This window comes from Pecten maximus, chromosome 11 (genome assembly GCF_902652985.1).
Source record: "Pecten maximus chromosome 11, xPecMax1.1, whole genome shotgun sequence".
Lineage (NCBI taxonomy): Eukaryota > Metazoa > Mollusca > Bivalvia > Pectinida > Pectinidae > Pecten > Pecten maximus.
The window spans coordinates 11,880,504-11,901,795 of NC_047025.1; the positions used below are offsets into that span (position 1 = coordinate 11,880,504).

Genomic DNA, 21,292 nt, shown 5'->3' on the forward strand with positions numbered 1-21,292 from the left:
AAAGTTAGAGAGACAATGACAGTAACAAATATATACCATACAGGCATGTCTCGTTTTGGTAAGACTTAACCAAGCTAGCTAGTGCAAAGTTATGCAGCTGACACAACTTTCGTATATAGGGTACAATGAGAAGTTTGTGACCTTAACCTTTCAAGGACAAAAAACAAGATAATTAAAACAAATTATAGTCCCCCACCATATGTGAAATTATATTCCAGGAATGAACAGATATCTCATGTATGACGTTCCTGTAAAAAATAGTGTAGGAGATAGTTAGAGCCTGAACAAAATTCTTCTTTGGTGTATAGGTCTGTAACCCTGGTAAATACTATAGCCGCTATGAAGAGATCTTCTCTTTAGCTCAATTGGTTGAGCATCAGACTAGTATGCCAGAGGTCCTGTTTTCGATCCCTAGTGGAAGCAGTGATTTAAATTTAATTCATCATGTGCTCAGTTACAGGTACAGGTCAAAGGTCAAAATGACCCCCCCCCCCCCCCCCCCAAATATGAAGTTCCAGTGACAAGTAGTGACAGTAACAACCATATGAAGCAGACACAAAAACAAATTTCGGAGGAACACACAGATAGAATAATCACCAAATTAAGTGTCCATAACATTGTGGTCGAGCCATAATACTTGTTTTAAAATTTATAAAACAAAACTTTTTTTAAAAAGTTTCTCTGCTCAGGTTACCTTTTGAAAAGTTTGACTCCAAAATATAAATGTGTACAGAATACTCCCATAAACCGTTTTAACAAGCTTAAGGGCCTTTAAAGTCCTCCACCCGGCCATACCCTCACATTCACTTCACTAAATTATCCAGTGTACTTTCTTCACTGAAGGCCCAGATGAACCAATTATCTCCAATTTACAGTGTTACCATTCGGTCTGCTTATAATCAGAGCCCAATCCCTTCCCCCCTCTCAAAATTGATTTCTCTAGTCATTAACTTGGGGTCTCCAAATTAAAATGATAGGAAACAGGGGAATGTCCACTTGAGAATCCAGTGAAACTGTGCTGCAGACTCATGGCACTCATGTCTCAAAACATTAGGGGTGGTTTCAAAAGGGACAATGCAAATAAAAAAGGGGGTGGTTTCAAAACTGAAAATGATAGTAAATACTTGATGCAGGTATCAAAATGTATTCAATATTAACTTTTGATACGAGAGTAAAAGTATATAATTAGAGTCTCATGTTTCAAAAAACAAGCAGTGGTTTAATTTCAAAAGGGTTAATGAAAATTCAGAAATTGGGATAGTTTCAAAACTGAAAATAGTTGCCTTTATTAATAATTGATGGGGGAGGGGGGAATCAAAATATATAAACTACATTGATTTCAACTTTTGTTACTCTAAGACAACAAACTTTATTCAGAGGCTTACTGTGTAACTTAATACATATACAGCCATGTTCTGTACTCTAAGCTTTACAATGTAAACAATTTGTTTTGGGGAAAATTGACTGCTGGTACATTTCAAGAACTTGACCTTTGAGATAACCTTTTGATCAACAGCCATTTTGTTTCCTGACATTTCTGCTTGAGTAAGCCTTTAGCAGTATGGCAGGCATGAGACACGCTGAGCCAATAAATACATATACCAGGACTGTTTAGGATCCAGAAATAGATCCCACTGTTTTCAAACATGACAAATTAAAGTCTGAAAATAGCTTCCAAATCCTACTGCCTTCAAAGATTTATCAAGAAAAATGTTCCCGAGAGAATTAAAGAAAACTTCTACTTCACAAAGACTGTTTAAATTTCTGCTAAAAGTTGTTTCTTACTGTTTAGAATTTAAAACACAAAACGTAACAGATCAAGACTGAAGTGAATGGTATAACCCTTTGCCACATGCAGGTTATAACACTTCAGCACTCTGTGCCAATAGTGCAAAGATACATTGTTGCAATGCAACATTATTGCGCTGACTGAAATATACATACACCATCTCAATGGCAGTTTTTGAGAAATTAAGCTTTGTTTTGATTAATTTTTCTAAACCTAATTTTGAAAGTGAAATAGTTGTTTTAGACATTTTTAGTAAGTTACAATTATGTTCAGAATTAAGCCTAGAATATTTTATATCCAATGTCGCGACGAAGGAATGTGTATCCGACCATTTTGGGTCAAATCTACCTTCGTTTTTCAAATGCCAGCGAGCGTAGTTATTAGTGTGTCGAGCTATGGTGGAAAACTGATTCTCATTGAAGAAAAGGTAGAAATAATCAATGGGACTTGCAGTATCAATATCAAAAGTTTCTGGAAGTACTGGCCCCGTTTCCCTAACAAAATCATTTACTGTGATCGGCGAAAAATCTCGGTTAACATTACCTAATGGCGGCGGTACAACTAGTCGCCGTTCGTCCTCATTTTCGGACTCGTTATCTGTTGACAGTTCATTTAGAACATCGTTAAGATCAATATCTGACTCAATGTATTCAGGTCCAAAGCCATCGAACTCTAAATTATCATCATCGTCGTCAAAAATGTCGCGCAAAATCGTAGCCACAGCCGCCATTATGCCTCGTTGTTGTCACACTTTTCTACACTCATGACTCACACTTTCTAGGTTAATTTATTCAAAAACTTTCGTATGAATGACGTGTACAAATCTGATTGGTCGATGCATTGATATCTTCTTAAAATAGTATCAGGGATTTCCAGATAGGTGTCGCTTTCAATCACGGGATTTTCCATGTCTAAGTTTACCGAACCGGCATGGCGTCGAGAGGCGCTTACATTGAGATAACGTAGAGGCGTCGAGAAGCGCTTACATGGAGATAATGCAGAGGCGTCGAGAAGCGCTTACATGTGGCAAGGGGTAAAGGCGTCCAGAGGCGCTTACATGTGGCAAAGGGTTAAGAGTGAAGAATTTATTTTTTTTACTTTTGAGGTACAAAGAAACATTAATAATCGCTATCTTTTTATTTTCTGGTGAGAATTGTTTTCTGCTTGAAAATTTGCAGTCAGTTTGTCTTATTTCTGACAAATGTTTTATCTTAATTTTTTTATTTTTATAAAGTATGACACAGTCAAACTCTGCAGATCGATCCTCAAATGTAGTACCAATATAAAGGTCTTATGACAATTAAGGGACATAAAAACTCTTTCTAAAATATAAGATTAATATATAACTGAGGCTAAGAATAAGTTCATAAAAAGTAGGTCAAAGGTCACTGTCAAGGTCAGCAGGAGCCACAAGGAACATGCTCAAATCTGAAATACCTAAGCTAAATATCCTCATTAGTATTGACACATTGTACTAGCTGTTTTATAAAAACTTTGACCTATACACCATGCCCTGATGCCACTTCCTGGGGTAAATCAACCATATTCCCCTGGACCTTAATAAATTATCCCAGCATTCTTAACACTATAAAAGATGAAAACGTTTTTGGATTTGAATTTGTAGGAATGCTGTTTGGTTAGAAGGTCAACCAGGATTAGGCAAAAAAGCTTGTATGACCTCAAACCATGGCCATATAACTCACACAGACAACTTAACATGATATTGATACTGAAATGGTATAAAGAATCGAACAGTTATAAATACTAGGGGAAAAATTGCCAAAGAATTCATGATAAAATCACAGGAATTCTTTCTTAATCAGATGGAACCAAATCATTGTGGGGAAAAAAGTTACACAGTATGCTGTGTTTATTAATACTGAATGCAAGGGAAATGTTTCATTTTAATTTTTGCACTTGCATGCCATTCAAAACATATAATTTAAGTTTTGGTATCCATATCGCAAATAACTCAAACTGCAAAAGCAAATTACATAATTTTGGAAGAAAATTGCAAAAGTTTACACTCAGAAAAACACCCAATTTACCTGATCTTAATGAACTAACAAAATTTCAAATATTCTAGACATTATACCCTTCAACCTCAAGCTGAATTCTCTGTTACTCATTTTCATGATCTTTGCATGCCATTCAAAACATATAATTTAAGTTTTGGTATCCATATCGCAAATAACTCAAACTGCAAAAGCAAATTACATAATTTTGGAAGAAAATTGCAAAAGTTTACACTCAGAAAAACACCCAATTTACCTGATCTTAATGAACTAACAAAATTTCAAATATTCTAGTCATTATACCCTTCAACCTCAAGCTGAATTCTCTGTTACTCATTTTCATGATCTTTGGCCAGAAAATCTATTTGGGAGTCTGTCGACATATATTCCCGAACATAAAGCCATCCATTAAGAATTTGTGTTTTTGGCATATCACACTAACAACAATTTTACATCAAAGATGTTCGGACACATTACTACGATGCGTACCAAATTGAGTTAATCATGAATCGCTATGGGGTGGCAAATATACAGGCAAGTTCATTCAGTGGTTTGTTAGCTTAACAAAATTCTCCAAATCTAATATATTACTGTTAAAAATAAACTTTCAAAATATTAAAAAGTTTGAATGAAAGACAAAGAATACTTTGCATCCCTTTCCACTAGTTTTTTTGACAAACAAATACTTTATCAACATTTTACTGGAAAAAAAAATTTGTTTTTAGCTATGAAATAACAAAGCTTTTTTACAACAAGGCTAAAATAGGTGTTTAAGAAAGCATTTGTATAGGTAATACCTATCTTACAACACCTCTCATAATTAACCTTTTATCTCATTAATCATAGAGGTTCATCGCCTGAGTATCTTGTATCACTAGTTTTCATCTCCCGAGATGGCCACATGGGTTCAAATTTTATCAGTCAAATGTCATTACATTATAAGTGATATATTAGAATACAGATAAGAAAAATATAAATTGAATTTATCATATAATATTACATTCTTATCTATTATCTAATTTTTGCCTATCATGTAAGTTTGTTATCAAATTGTTTTAGAATTTTTCTGGCTACTTCACAAATTATGAGCCCCTGTTTCAGAGCATAGCAGTATTTTTCTGGCTATATTTCAAGATTCAAAAGCTCCTAACTCGGGAACATCACATTTGAAATTGTTTTTATCTTGTTTCAACCCATTTTGTTTTCAAACAATCCTTGATCATGACACATTTTGAATATATATGTTGCTGAAATGCTGCAAATAAAAATCTATAAACCTGTGTTTTGTTTGGGAATATGCATCAGTAATATATTGCAAAGCAGAGTTCTATATAGGAGCAGTTTTTGTGTCGCTTACGACAGACGTGGAAGAGGTGGCACATAGGCGTTGCTTTTCCGACAGAGGCTGCAACGTCTTCAGTGTAAAGGTTTTGCATTAGCTGTTTCTGACAAAGCTAGATCATAAAACCTCAGTTATAGATGTAGCATAGGTAGTAGAAACTACAACACTAAAAATATTTCATGGATTTCTGCATTTTTGGGGTAAAAATCTCATATTTCTAGACTTTGGGGAAAAAAATCCACATTAAGGTTATGCGTTTAGCTCTTGCTTCTTACACTGTTTCTGACAAACTTTAAAAGCAACAGCAACTGAACTTGGTTTATAGGTGTATTGTCAGATGTATAGCTCACTGTTAACTAGCATTTCTAATTTTTTTTACTATATTTTTTGGGTTCATTTCTAGCTGTTCAAATATATCCTTGAATACCCATATGAAATGTTTCATATATAGCAGGACAGGCACACATATAATTACGCGGAATTCCTATATTTACTTTGAGTAGTCTCCCTTTACAGAAGATGTGGCAAAATGATGTTGTTATCGTGGGTATGGTAAAACAAAGATAATTACATCCAATATATTATCACAATGTATATATATATATATATATTACTTACCTAAAATGAACAGTCATAACAGAGCCAGAGGAATATAGTGTGGGCGGTATCACATTTCCACACAACCCCATGTTACCGCCAGCCTCTCCCTGAAAGACAACAAAAGTGAAATTACAATATAGAAATTTTCTGTTTCACCAACAATCTGGATTGTAGTGTAAGGTAGGTTGTGGTAGTTGTTTATCTTGTCACTACTCCGGTACTATGATTTTCAATTTTGGTTTGGTTTTATTTGTTTAACGTCCTATCAACAGCTGAAGTCATTTAAGGACGGCTTCCCGTGCATGCGAAGTGCATGTGTGTGGTTAGTGCGTATGTGTGTTTTGGGAGGCTGCGCAATATGTTTGTGTTAAGTCTCCTTGTGATTGTCTGGAACTTTTTCCCATTTATAGTGCTACCTCACTGAAGCATACTGCTGAAAACACCCAGCAGGATACCCCACCCGGTCACATTATACTGACAACAGACAAACCAGTCGTCCCAATCCCAAAATGCTGAGTGCTAAGCAGGAGTAGCAAGTACCATATTTAAAGACTCTGGTAATTGTCTCAGCTTGGGGACAGAACCTAAAGCCTTCCTCACATGGGCGTTTGCTCAACTGTAGGCCAAAAGTGAGGCATTAATTGTCAAGAGAGACAATAGGAAGAAGGAAGTTGTTCAGAAAGAGAAAAGATAAGATCCCAAATTTAGTTGCCTCTTATGATCATACAATGGGGGCAGCAGGTACAATTCTTACGCCTATTGATTTTCAAGATTTATCTTGATTTTTTCCTAGGTTTATACAGCATGGCATATAGTGTTGCTGAAGAAATTTTTAAAGATGCTGACAATTCCTAGTGTAGAAATTATGGGCCTGAGTTTGGTTTACATTTTAAAGTTCTGTATGTGTTCTCTGAAATAACTGGAATCAAATTAAAGGAAGTCATAGATTTGATATGAAAATAGTGAAATCAGATGTGTGGAGTTGTGCTTATGTTTAAATATCTCGACCGAAACAGATATCTATCGGCTGAAACCGTTTCTCTAAAAGACAGTTCAACATCCACATTTCCTGGCTTATCATTGACTAATGATGTTTTTATCTACGGAAATATTTCAGGATCAGGGTATGTGTGTTAATAAAAAATCACCCTGTTAATCATTTCTACAGAGTGTACTATAAGAGTACAAGCATATATACTAAGTAAGAACTGATGGCAAAAACCTCACAAAATGATTCTCATATTGTTATTTTTCTTATCAAAGTTTTGTCAATTTCAATTGAGACAGTTAAGATAAGATGGTATATCAAGTATTTCTTGACAATAAGCGATGATTGGAAACTGGCCTACTGGACAAGCATGGCTTCTATATATACCACAGACAGAATGTTAGCATTTCCAGATCTAGAGTAGCCCCTAAGAATGCCAAACAATATTATATTAAGTTAGTTTCAGTTCAACAACAAATCCAATTAATCTTACTACTGGACTTTGTTGTTTTGTATAAACTGGTCAATGAAAATATTGTTTACACTATTTCATTTTCAAGCAATAAGCCTCAAACCCCCTCAATTCCCAACCCTGATATTTCAACTATACAAGTCAATGTTTTTTTATTGCTCAAGGTCACATTTGCTGCATCCATGCATGTTGTATAAAATATCTATGGCCTTAAAGGTGGCTGTATGGACAATATGGTGACAGAATGGTGTTATTAGGCAGGCAATGGTTACCACTTGACTCCTACACACACCCAAACACAATTTAGGCCAATGTACAGTCGATGTATTGTTGCCAGTTGTTGCGGAACTAAGGCATGTCAATATGGCATGTCTTAAATGCTACAGGGAACATAATATTATCAATTAGAACTCTGCAGTGTAATAATCTACAGCAACCTCTGCAAAATTTAGAGCAAATGTGCATGACCAAAGCATTAATAAACTTCACGTGGGAGACTGCTATATATATGCTCCAAGCCATTTTTTTTTTATTCCTGAATTTTTTCATTCTTTGTTATAAAGACATTCTGCAATTCACAATAGCTTAACTTTAAAATTGCATGTTAATTAAAAATTATTTCTGTCTGACGTCACTATAAACAAGAGGGCCAATGGGCCTGTATCGCTCACCTCCAGGCTCTACATCAAATTTGCAGTTGATTGAGGTCATTTTTACAGATACTATGCTGATAACAACTTTATTCAAATATCAGAGTAAGCTAGGTTTATTCATGTCAATATATTTTCTAGTCTTTTCATTTCAGCATATATACTATTATAATTTGGCCTAAGATCGGGTCTTGGTGACTCTTAGCCCTAAGCATGCTACAGACAGACCCAATGTCAAGTCCCTGGGCCTCTTGGTTATTGAGAAGAAATCTTTTAAAGATTTTAGCCTATTTGACCCATGTGACCTTGAATGAAGGTCAAGGTCATTTATTTGAACAAACTTGGTAGCCTTCACCCCAGCATGCTACAGGCCAAATATCAAGTCCCTGGGCCTCTTGGTTATTGAGAAGAAGTCGTTTGAAGATTATAGCATATTTGACCCATGTGACCTTGAATGATAGTCAAGGTCATTTATTATAACAAACGTGGTAGCCCTTCACCCCCAGCATGCTACAGGCCCAATATCAAGTCCCTGGGCCTCTTGGTTATTGAGAAGAAGTCATTTGAAGATTATAGTCTATTTGACCCATGTGACCTTGAATGAAGGTCAAGGTCATTTATCTTAAGAAAGTTGGTAGCCCTTCACCCAAGCATGCTACAGGCCAAATATCAAGTTCCTGCGCCTCTTGGTTATTGAGAAGAAGTTGTTTGAAGATTATAGCCTATTTGACCCATGTGACCTTGAATGAAGGTCAAGGTCATTTATTTGAGCAAACTTGGTAGCCCTTCACCCAAGCATGCTACAGGCCCAATATGAAGTTCTTGAGCCTCTTAGTTATTGAGAAGAAGTTGTTTAAATGAAAAAGTTGACGACGGACGAACGGACGACGGAATTAAGCCGCACCACGGCATAAGCTCACTTGCCCTTCGGGCAGGTGAGCTGAATAACTAAATATGTCTGACGTAACTATAGATAAATATTTAATACAAAAATATTGATTGCAATGAAAGATTCGACAGGTTCACATCTTGATCAAACATTTTGAACCTAATGTTTGTTTTCCAATAAATTTACACCTGAACGGTTCAATTCTGATGCTTCATAATGATCAAATACTGAATGAGGCTATGTATATGAGTGACCTGAGTACTGTTGCCAATTCAAATTTACCTGGTAATGATATTTGAAATCAACATTACATGATATTTATTAATCATAACAACATATATTTCCTCGGCTTGTCCTAGCTCATGTAATCGTTAGTTATGGCAGACTGAAGATTTTCTAGGAACTAAATATGAAGATTTTTTTTCTTCTTGTACCTATAATCTGACAATTAAGTGCAAATCTCAGGAAAGTACATCAATAATTTCACAGTAAGACAGGATGACAGGACGACCTAGCAAGCTATAAACACAGACATTCTCCCTTTTTTTTTTATTTTGTAACACTGCTACACCTATACAGTCTCAGTAATTGTTCCTCTGTGAATTAAGTTCATTCCATTCTGAGATTACTCTTTGTCTAGACAACATAAAAATGTAAATCAACCCTACTAGGATGGAGGAGGATGGGGGGGAGGGTGGAGGTATGAATGGAAATGGAAAGTGAGTAATATACCGACACAGTGAATGGAGGAAGCATTGTACACAGAAGGATTACAGCAGTTTCAAGAAGTAAAGAGATGATTGAAGAATACATCCACAGAAAAATTATCATTCCCTTCAGAAAATAGTGCATTTTATAAAATTTTCATAGAACATCTAGATCGGTTCAGAAGCAAAAAAAATAAAATAAAATTTTTTAGGGGGAATTTCAAAAATTTCAACATCACCAAAAGCCAAATGACTAGATACAGCTTGGCTACAATATATATTTATATATGCATGTTACTACAGGTAGTCTAGGTTTAAACTTCCATTTATCATAATTTATCTGAAGGCAGAAAAACTATCATGTGTTTTCCTTAGATCATCATCATCGCTACTGAGCCAGCATCATCTTCATCATCATTTCAGAATGACATCATCCCTCAGTCACTGTATCATTATCATTTCATCACTACAACGCTAAACCATCATTTCGTCACAACCTCAGTACATAACTACTCCATCAATTGGGATATCTTGAAGCTTTTCGTAAAAGTTAACATAAGAATCTAAATAAAAGTACATGCCATATCCATACAGTTTATTTCATAATGATGAAATTTGTGTGCATAAAGACTGACAGCAAGGGAGTTAAGCCAACCACTAAAACAACAAATGTATTCTATAATTCTCCACATTTCCAGCATCAAAGGAACGTTTCATCATTAAGTGACAACCCTCAGATTCTTAAGCACTTGCTTTTTCATTTCCTTGGAAATCTGACATTTTTTAACGTCTAAGAGTGCAAGTTCCTCGTGTAATTAATATTTAGAGGAAGGCAAAAAACATATTCAAGCTTAACCAGTTTATGTCAATCACCACGTCAAAATTTGTATTCACCGATATTATCCTGGCAAATCTGCAAAAGCAACACCAATTCGTCCAATACTTAAAACATCATGATTGCGGGAATCCCTTAAAAGCTTGTTCCCATTAGACTTTCACAACTAGTGTTAGCAACACCATCAGAAATATCTTGGGTGTTATAAGCTCATTATGAATTATCAATTATAAAGCAGAAATAGTGTAAAGATGATATAAAATATCAGCCACGTAGAAGCTAGATAGAGCACACTACGGCCTTAAACGATCCCGGATTAAAGATTCTTGACTTCAAACAGAATGGGAGGTAACATTTGATAGGCTATTAACCATCTAGTCATAGGCCGAGCCAGATCCATAAGGATGTTATCGCGCAGCAGTCCGAAAGATATAAAACTGTGATACAGTCCTGTACTAAAACACTTATCACTCTTCCTCACACAAAAGTTAATAGCATTGTGGGTGAAAAAAGGCCAAGGTAATAGATTTTTCTGTTCATTGAAGTTGGTAATCTCATCTTTAAATCTCCCATAAACAATTCAAATGAGATGGGAAGTTTTCCCTGAGCTCCAGTCACGGTCGCTGAACCCATCATATTTTTTATGGTTTCGTTTTAGAGCATTTCAAATAAAAATCTCATCTTCATCGAGTCTTTTCTGCAAACTCATGATGAGCTGACAACATCTTGATTTTTATGAATACTGGAGATTGAGGAATTTAACTTAATGCTTAGTGCTTTCTAAAGAGATTAAGTTATATTCGTTTAAAGGTTCAAATGTAATTGTTTAAGTCGTTTTGATAGTCATGCATCATTATCACTGATAAATGATTTGAAAAGGACTTCAAAAACATAATTTCTATTTAGAAAGCCGAAGTTTTATTTCAAAGTAGTTCAAGATTGAACATCAGATCAGGTGTAACCAAAGAGTATTTAATATGCTTAAACAAAAGTCTGCAGATAGCATCAATCCAAAATATCAAACGTATCACATGTGCATTTACCAATTTACTAAAACCTTATATTAATTGGTCCCCTCTGGCTAATCACTCAAAATTTTATCACTGAAGCACTTAGGTTGCTAAAGATTAAATAATCACTATAGGCTTTGTGGTTCTGTAGAAGAAGTTTTTTTAATTGAGGAATATTAAAGCTTCATACCTGAAGATATATCCCTACCACAATTATATCAGCTTGCAAGTACCTCATTTGAATTTGTGCAAATCTATGGGTAGAATTGATATCCCTATATATATATAACTATGAAACTGGGTTTTGGCACACTGACATCAACTTATGATGAGATCACATGACATCACACTGACATGACTAAAATATTTCTGATATCAACTGACATGATTTAAATATTTCTGATATCAATTGACTGATATCAACTGATACGACTAAAATATTTCTGACACATGTACAATGACATCACAAAAAAAATGGCAAAATCTAGCTTGAAAAATTTTGATTTTTTTCCCCTTTTTGGTGAGATTGTCTTTTCCATTCTGTATGTACTCGGGGCTGGATCAAGCTCCCTAGAACATGGGTGGGCATGGAATCTATAAGACAGGCACTGACTCAAGTCTTCTTCTCATCCAAAACCATATGAGGCATTTATGAACTCGGTGTTACCATATTGCCTTAATCCATTGGGTGGCATTTTGGTATAGATTTGTGGTGTGTTTATTTCTTTTTCTGTGTCAGAATGTGTCAGATTTAAGCCTGGATACCAGTAAATATGTTGCATTGTAAACTATTGCCTTCGTTACATGTATACATACGCACACCAGGTGAGTACCACAGCAAGCAGGCTTACACCACAATCTATGAATGATCGAGTTGGCACTACGTCAAACACTATTATACACAATATCGTCTGTTCAGCCTCTGGACCAGATATGGGGGGAATGAAGACTGTTGTTAAATTGATGTCACTGGGAGAAAAAGAAAGATGAATATGAAAGTTAACACGGGAATGATGCGATGTGGAGAGGAGAAAAAGGAGACTATTGTTAAATTAAAGTCACTGAGAGAAAAAGAAAGATGAATATGAGAGTTAACACAAATTGAGAATTTGTGTAATTATATGGCTTGTGGTAAAGTGGTGTAGGTGGTGAATTATTTATTTTAAACCTTGTTTGTTTATATATAATAAAACTAATTTCTGTGATGTATTACATGTAAATATATAGTGGAGCTAATACCCAGAATTTCATCTCAATAAGGTAAAATGTAATTCCATTTCTCTCTCCTGGGAATAATGCTCTCCGACGTGCTGGATCCACAAACAGGATAGATGAGTTACGGAATGGCAGAAAGCATTATACACGTATTTGTATTGCATCACAAAAATTAGGTTTACAATGACAAATTTAATTTTAGAATTGATGTCATTAGCCCCTCCTGGTCATTACCTCATAAGTTCATCTAGAAACTGTAAAACCAAATAAGGATGATGTACTCCCCAGAATCTGCAGGACAAATGAAAGAATTGAAGGACATAAGGAAGTTGGTCCTTAAATAACCTGCACAGAAGAGGCCGAACCAAGAACTTTATTCTTAATCATGAAGACAGCTAGCACCTTTCAGAAAAAGAGGCAGCTTTATATTTGACGTGAAGAAATAGATTTTAAAGAATTGTAATGAGAAACCAAAATATGATTGAATGTCACCAAGAATACACTTAGACTATCATTATCAGATCATCTTTATAACAGCAAAGACAGTTTTTCTCATAGTTCTCATAGGTTCTTGGACCAAAACAGATGTTCAATTCCATTCCTCGATATCTTCATAATATTAAAGACTATGGCAGGAATATTAATACCAAGGAGAAAATATGGTGTTTCCTTTTGATTGATCATTAGGTACCAGTGGCTCTCCATCATGGAGTTAAGCAAACTCAATAAGCAGCTTGGTGGCCATGGTAGGCCTCTGAATGACCATGGTTGGCATCTGTTCATGACTGACCAAGGGCGACTGCGGGGTTGGCCTCTGACTGACCATTGGTGACCAGGCCATGGTAAGGCCTCTGACTGACCATTGGTGACCATGGTAAGGCCTCTGACTGACCATTGGTGACCATGGTTGGCATCTGACTGACCAAGGGTGACCGTTGGGTTGGCCTCTGACTGACCATGGGTGACCAATGTAGGCCTCTGACTTATACCATGGTGACCATGTTTGGCCACTGACTGACCAATTGCATGGATGGCTATGGTAGGCCTCTGACTGACCAATTGGGTGACCATATTTGGCCTGACTGACCATGGGAGACCAATTGGTAAGCCTGACTGACTGACCATGGTAGGCCATGGCCACCTCTGATTGACCATTGGTGACCATGAATGGCCTCTGACTGACAATGGGTGACTATGGTAGGCCTAATTATAAGACTGACCATGGGTGACCATGCAATTGTTGCAGGTGGTTAGGTATGCCAGCTAAGACACTGACTTTGAGATCTTCAACATGAATACAAATCTTCATAAGCAGCTCACCAAGGAATGTACAAATCAATGTACAACCTACAGTGACTATTTAGATAGCAGTATGTGTTTAGTTACTATAGATCTCCCTTCTGACATTTTGTTATAGTCCCAATCTGATTTTCTAAACATTTTTGGATTTTTACACCTTAGTCCCTAAATAAATCTCTGCCGAGTCCTAAAGTCATATAAACAGCTGAATGATGAAGTTTTATTAAAGTCATATAAACAGCTGAATGATGAAATTTTATGTCATTATGAAATAAATTATCTGATCTTTGACTAAATAATTTAGTATCAGTGTGTGTTTGGTACATCCTAATACAGCAACATATAGCTGTACACAGTGTAAGCCAGGGCTTTCATACATGTGAAAAATTACAGGTAAATAATTAAACGGAATTAATTAATTGATTAATCATGCTGTTTTCAATTACCATCTATCAGAGTCTTTCCCTGACCACATATACAGATGTTTGTTAAAGCTACATGTGTCCGTATGATATCAATGCATGTAAATATCTTGATTGAAATGCTATCGATTCTGATGGATTCTCCAGACTTTTTGTTCTCCCCTTCAGACAGCTGACATGTTTGCTGTTGTTTGGCTATGGTTTGTAGTGATGATGTTTTAACAACAGGTTCTGTATGCTCCAGTACAGCTTCAGTGTCTATACCAGGTCCATCACGTCATGCTCCACCGATTCTCCATCACGTCACGCTCCACCGATTCTCCATCACCAGCAGTTCTATAGATCAGATTGATAACCACACCAACAGCAGGAATAATGACAGAACAAGCCCTAGCATGTATGACCGATCGTGCATGACTGCCTTTGATGGCCTGTACATGTAGCTGAAAAGGAGTTTTGATCACTGCCGCCACCAGGAATAAAAAATACATGAAAATGCATGCTCACGATTTTATGCAATTCCGCATCCAACACTCGATTGTCTCACAGGTGGAGCATTGCATATCTGTCAGACCCCTATAAACCATCCAGCGCGACCATCAACCAGTCAACCATTTGCTATCTCAGTTATGATGTCAATACATGTACATATACCTGCATGTTTACGAAGTGCTACACAAACGATGCATTACAATGGACTGTCGATCCAAAGCAATCAAAAGACACTCGCTATATACATGATATAACGCAATGACAGCACTAGTTAACATACAAGAGTTGATTTTTCACTCTGTTGAATTGGTACTCTCAGTGACGCACCTATATGTTATATAAAGCAATTAGATAATGAATTCAGGTAAACGTTTTGCTCCATGTGATGATAGCCAGGACTTCATAATTTACAGTTCCCTTGAGTAATTATATAACAAGCATGTATTCATGCCACTAAGTGAGGATGGATAGGTACTTATATAGATACAGTAAATTTATCCACAAATAAGCACTCGTCAACAAATAACCCAGGCTAGCTACCCTAAATTTTACAGTCTCTTTAATTTTAAAACGGTATATATATATAACCAAAATGAGAGTCACAAATATGCCAATTCCTCAAACTTCAGAAATATAAAATTTTGCACTTTAAGAGGAGAGGCTAATTTCAGGATGAATATGATGTGTATAAAAAAGTTCCATTCTCAGACATACAGCTGTGTATAATCTATTTTTCAACTCTCTATAATATTTTAATACTCTATACACTACTTGATGCTCTCTCTTTATCAGCTATATAGTGTGTAGCATTTCATCTGTATATCCAGCTACACTCTCAGTATCATATTTGAATGCACTTTATTGCCAATAAACTGAAATCAAACAAGAGTATGTTAAGAGTTCCTAAATTATATATAACGTAACCGAATCAATCCATAGTATACAGAATTCAGATTAGAAATGATGTTTACACACGCAGATATCATAGCATACAGCCTTAATTAGTAGCCAGATCCAATCTAAACATATATATATATATACAATTTGTACGTGTATATATGTATATACTGCGACATGATAATGAGCGTTCAAAATCCATATCATTTTATGCCTCTCTGTATCAACAAAAGCAGATGTGAGGACAAACATGTAATCACATTGTATTGAGCGATAAAACACGTTAGAGAGTCAGAGTTATTGAAATTATTCCAACATCGTCCCGATCTCCTGGGGTTCGTTACAAAGTATGTGGACAATATCTACAAATGTCCTTCTGCTGGGGTCGTCGTCGTTGTCTCGAGCTGTCGATATTAGCATCATTTCCATCCAGATGCTTAGGGCGAAAAATTCTATCTCAATAATCACACTGACAATGCATAAGATAAGATAATAAATGATATTGTAGTCGATGAATCAGGTTGTCTGCCATGGTTACGAGGCGGACATGGACACTATCCTTGTAGCATTGTCTGAGACTTCGTATATTAACCCAAATAATAATCGGGCTGTGTTGTTTTACTTGTGTATCTCGGAACTGACATGGCCTGCATTAAGAACTCATCAACAGTTCCGGAGAAATTTGGATCCATATATCCGTGTAATATCCTGGACCCAAAACCATTACACAAACAAATTATTTTATAATGTAAGCTGCTACAGGTACACTGTTTACATAGATCACAGACATAAATTGTTAGTGTTTCTGCAAACACATGGAGTAGCATTGAGAATTTATCACACCACTCTTTATAAACTAATTGTGTTCATAAAAGAAACTGTTGCAGTAGCAAACTAGATGATTAATTTTGAGGCAAACATCTCTCCATTTTCGTATTATTTAAGACAATTTATACCCAATATTAATTAAAAATAGGCACAATGAGCCTGTAAAGCTCGCATAATTGGAGATCAAATAATAAAGCTAAAAAGTTCTCATGAAAAATATTGTCGATTTCTTGAATTTAGATGTTTGAATTTATACATCCACAAGGATGCATTAAATATTAAGGATGTATGTATATATACATGTATAGCATTAATATTGTCAAAGATCTAAAGATTTATAAACGAATTTGGTTAAGAGTCCAAGTATTTTGTTGGTATCGTACCAGGTATTAACATTTGTACGACCTTGTTTGTAACAAACCTGATCCCATTGTCCTTAGAAAAAGCCTTTAGTCAAGGTCATTTCTATCACAAAACTTAGTATCCGTGATCATGCCTGTTGGCCAATATATTTCATATTTGCCTGTGAAAGTCGTACATATATATATCTATGAGAAATGAATGTCTTGAATTAAATCTCATAATAAACCTTCAGCAAACCAAAGATTATGCATCAATATTCACTGAAAAACTGGTTAACGGAAATTCTCTCGGAAATTCTCTCTCTCGCCTTTTTCATGGAGAATGTTTTGATATATGTTCAGTGTAGCAATAAACTTTCTCTATGCTCTGACCTATAGCACACAATGAAGACCTTACAGTTCCTGATCTCTGTCACTGTAAGGCTTTGTAAATAATCACAGTCGAATTGGCTCTTAAATCAATGCAATAGCCCCTTCACACTGGCAGATGGCAGTGGGAGAATTGACTCCACACAAGCACTTGGGGCCATTTTGGAGTTGTTGAAATTGTCATGACTTAAATCCTGACAGAGCGAGAACTGCTGATGATGAATGGTAGGGTACCAAGACACATAGTGGTTTCTTTTGAGCTGAGAAGCAATCTGCCATTTTGGTTGCAACAGTGATCTGAAACTTGCAACAAAGTGCTATACATTTCTACGTAAAATAAGAGCCTGATTAATTTTCCTTCCTGAAATTGTGTACATACTTTTGACAGTATTTTGCCAGTTTGCCACATGGAAGCTATTTATGAGGTACATTGTGTAATTTTTGCATGATTTTCCGAGGTGTAAACTCTTCAGAGTCAAGTGTTTCTGGTTCCTTCGTTGATAGTTATGTTCAAGACCTTGGCAAACCCAAATAACTAAACTTGAAACCTAATTATGACATGAATTCAGGTGCTGATTCTTTGTCTGCACCTAAATGCCCACTAGACATGAACACAAGTAAACAGTCTCTAAGCATTCAGGTTAATATCAAACATACATAAAAAACAATACTTCAATGAATTATGTTCAATCAAATGTTTCGATAGCAACTTGAAATACAGGTCAACTTTTTAAGAATTCAAATATGAAAGATGGAAAACTTTGGTGAATTACAGTTCTCCAATGAATGTCAAATTGCATGCCAAGTTTTATAATCTTTTTCCTGATAAAGGTAAATATGTAGGTCAGAGTGACCTAGTTTTGATACATGAAACATAATCATGACCTCACCTAAGTTAACTCATTGACGCATCAGTATAAAGCTGTTGTGATGAGCAGAGAGGGAAATAGATAATGGACAAACTTTTTTTTAAGATATAGGTCAAAGGTCAAAATGTATGTCAACGTGACACACAACTTAACGATCACCTATAGGTGAACCTTATAGCCTGCATGCCCAAAAGTATGAAGTTCCAGTGACATATTAGTACCTATATAGTGTGGGACATAAAGAGACTGGACAAGATAAAGTGCAGATAATCAGGAAGGGATCAAGGTCACAGGTGGACACAACACAAAACTAATATTATCTAGTTGAGACTGTTGGGAATAAATACCTGCTGGAATTTTTAACTTACCATAGCTGCGGCGTATATAGAATCTGTATCATAAATATATAAAGCATCATTACACACTCCGCTGGGCAGTCGGTCAGGTATATCCAACTCTATAATACGTAACATAAGTTTCCAGCCGTTGTTTTCCGGCCGGAACGTTATACTGCACGAAATGGCTTCACCGTAATACAAGTCATTCTCCACATTATGTGAATACACGGTGGCGCCCCCTATATGCTTTGTATCACCACACTCTACGCCATCCATATAAACTGCAAAGAGAAAGAGAAAGCAACATGGATATTAATATAATGTAAGCTGAAGGAGGATTATCAACTACAATGTAACATCAACAATTGTATGTAAAATTCACGAAGGTTATTGGTCTTTTTTTTCAGGAATTAGGTTGGATATCTCTTAAATGGATGACAAAATTATTGAAATGCATGCATGTATACATGTATGCACTCAATTGATACTGATAGACTGGGTTTATTTCTGGAAAATGTTAGTGTGTCTTATAACTGTACTGAAATCGACATGGGCAAGCTTATTACTAATAGACTTGGGCTTATCGTGGGATAATTAATATACCATAAGAGTACACGTCAATTTATTGATTAAGTCTATCCATCCACAGACCAGCTTTTTAGATCGGTCTTTATAATTTCAAAATTATGAAGCAACAGATAAGCAAATGACCTACAGAGATGATTTAATTTTGATTCATGATTTTGTACAGCAGTTTATGCACAAATTTTACACTTTGTGTTTGGAAAAACAGTTTCCATTTGCTCTTCCGTGTTTATAATTTTAACATATTTCCAAATAACAGCAAATTTTAGTACTTGATATCATTATATTGGCATTGTAATTTTGACTTTGGCTTATCAAAAGACTTTTCTACAAATTCCCTGAGTGTTAATTCCCAAATAGTTCATATGAGATGTCCAATGAAATGTATGATTTTGAAAACGCAGTAAGTACAAGAGGCCCAGAGGGCCTGTATCGCTCACCTGGATTTCATGATATATGAAACAAGAATGACGATTAAGTATATTTGTCACTGGTATTGCTATGTCAATATATCATAGGCATTTTATATGGGCATGTGAGGTATGCCAAAAAATGCATTAATTCATGAAAGGAAATTGACTTTTGGCGCAACCCCTTAGGGATGATACCACACAAATGTGAGTGATATCCATTGCTTAGTTTCAGAAAAGAAGTTGTTTAAACCAATTGACCCCTTTTGACCCCGCCCTCTGCACCCGGGAGGTCAGGTCCTTCCTTTATAAAATTTTGAATCCTTACCCAAAAGAATGCTACCAGTCAAATATGAGCTGTTTCAGAGAAGAAGTTGTTCATATCAATTTAGCCAAATTGACCCCTTTTGGCCCCATCCCTCAGCCCCTTGGTGGGGTCAACCCTAAAATTTGTACAATTTTAGTTTAAACATTACTTTTTTCAACAAGACACAATAACATTACATATACAGAAAATTGCAAATGGGATGGGAAAACAAGCTTAAAGCTTATATTACAATTTTGAATCCTAACCCCATGACCATGTTACCATACAAATGTGAGTGATATCCATTGATTAGTTTCAGAGAAGTTGTTTATATCAATTTAACTAAATTGACCCCTTTTGGCCCCTCCCCTCAGTCCCAAGGGGGTGGGCCCCATCATATGTTCAATTTTGAATCCTTAACTCAAGGGAATGCTACCAGTCAAATATTAGAGATATCCATTGCTTATAGTTTCAAAGAAAAAGTTGTTTATGTCAAATCTGCCAAAATGACCCCGCCTCTCAGCCCCAAGGGAGGTCGGCCCCACTATTTGTACAATTTTGAATCCCCACCCTATAGTGATGCTACCAGGCAAATATGAGCAATATCCATTGCTCGTTTTCAGAGAAGAAGTCGTTTATATCAATATAGCCCAATTGACCACATTTGGCCCCACCCATCAGGCCCCCAGGGGGTCAGCCCCATCATTTGTAAAATTTTGAATCCCCACCCCATAGTGATGCTACCAGGCAAATATGAGTGATATCCATTGCTTGGTTTCAGAGAAGAAGTCGTTAATATCAATATTGGTATATTGACCCATTTTGGCTCCGCCCCTCAGGCCCCCAGGGGGTCAGCCCCACCATTTGTACAATTTTGAATCCTCACCCCATAGTGATGCTACCAGGCAAATAGGAGCGATATCCTTTGCTTGGTTTCAGAGAAGAAGTCGTTTATATTAATAGAGCCAAATTGACCCCTCTTGGCCCCGTCCCTTAGACCCCTGGGGGTTCAGCCCCACCATTTGTACAATTTTGAGTCCACACCCCATAGGGATGCTTCTGACAAAATTTGGTCAAATTCTGATCAGTGGTTATGAAGAAGAAGTCAATTGTTGACGGACGGACGGACGACGGACGACGGACGGACGGACGATGGATGCAACGGTATGGCATAAGCTCACCTTGGTCCTTCGGACCAGGTGAGCTAACAATATACTTAACATTATAATTTCAAAATTATGAAGCAACAGATAAGCAAATGACCTACAGAGATGATTTAATTTTGATTCATGATTTTGTACAGCAGTTTATGCACAAATTTTACACTTTGTGTTTGGAAAAACAGTTTCCATTTGCTGTTCCATGCTTATAATTTCAACATATTTCCAAATAACAGCAAATTTTAGTACTTGATATCATTATATTGGCATTGTAATTTTGACCTTGGCTTATCGAAAGACTTTTCTACAAATTCCCTGAGTGTTAATTTCAATTAATTCCCAGATAGTTCAAAGAAATGTCCAATGAAATTTATACGCTTTTGAAAACGCAGTAAGTACAATGTACTAAGCATTGAACATTATCAAAACAGGTTTGATGTTT

At 36.1% G+C, this 21,292-nt stretch overlaps 1 protein-coding gene across 2 annotated transcripts in view; it reads right to left on the reverse strand.

Annotated features, from left to right (window-relative positions):
* The window catches only part of LOC117337171, a 109,628-nt gene that overhangs the window by 65,905 nt on the left and 22,431 nt on the right, over nt 1–21,292 (reverse strand). For both annotated transcript variants that reach the window (XM_033898018.1, XM_033898017.1), the window contains exons 2-3: nt 18,419–18,669; nt 5,765–5,853 (exon numbers count right to left, since the gene is read on the reverse strand). In XM_033898018.1, the coding sequence (XP_033753909.1) occupies nt 5,765–5,853; nt 18,419–18,669 (340 nt within the window). The remainder of the gene's footprint in view (nt 1–5,764; nt 5,854–18,418; nt 18,670–21,292) is intronic.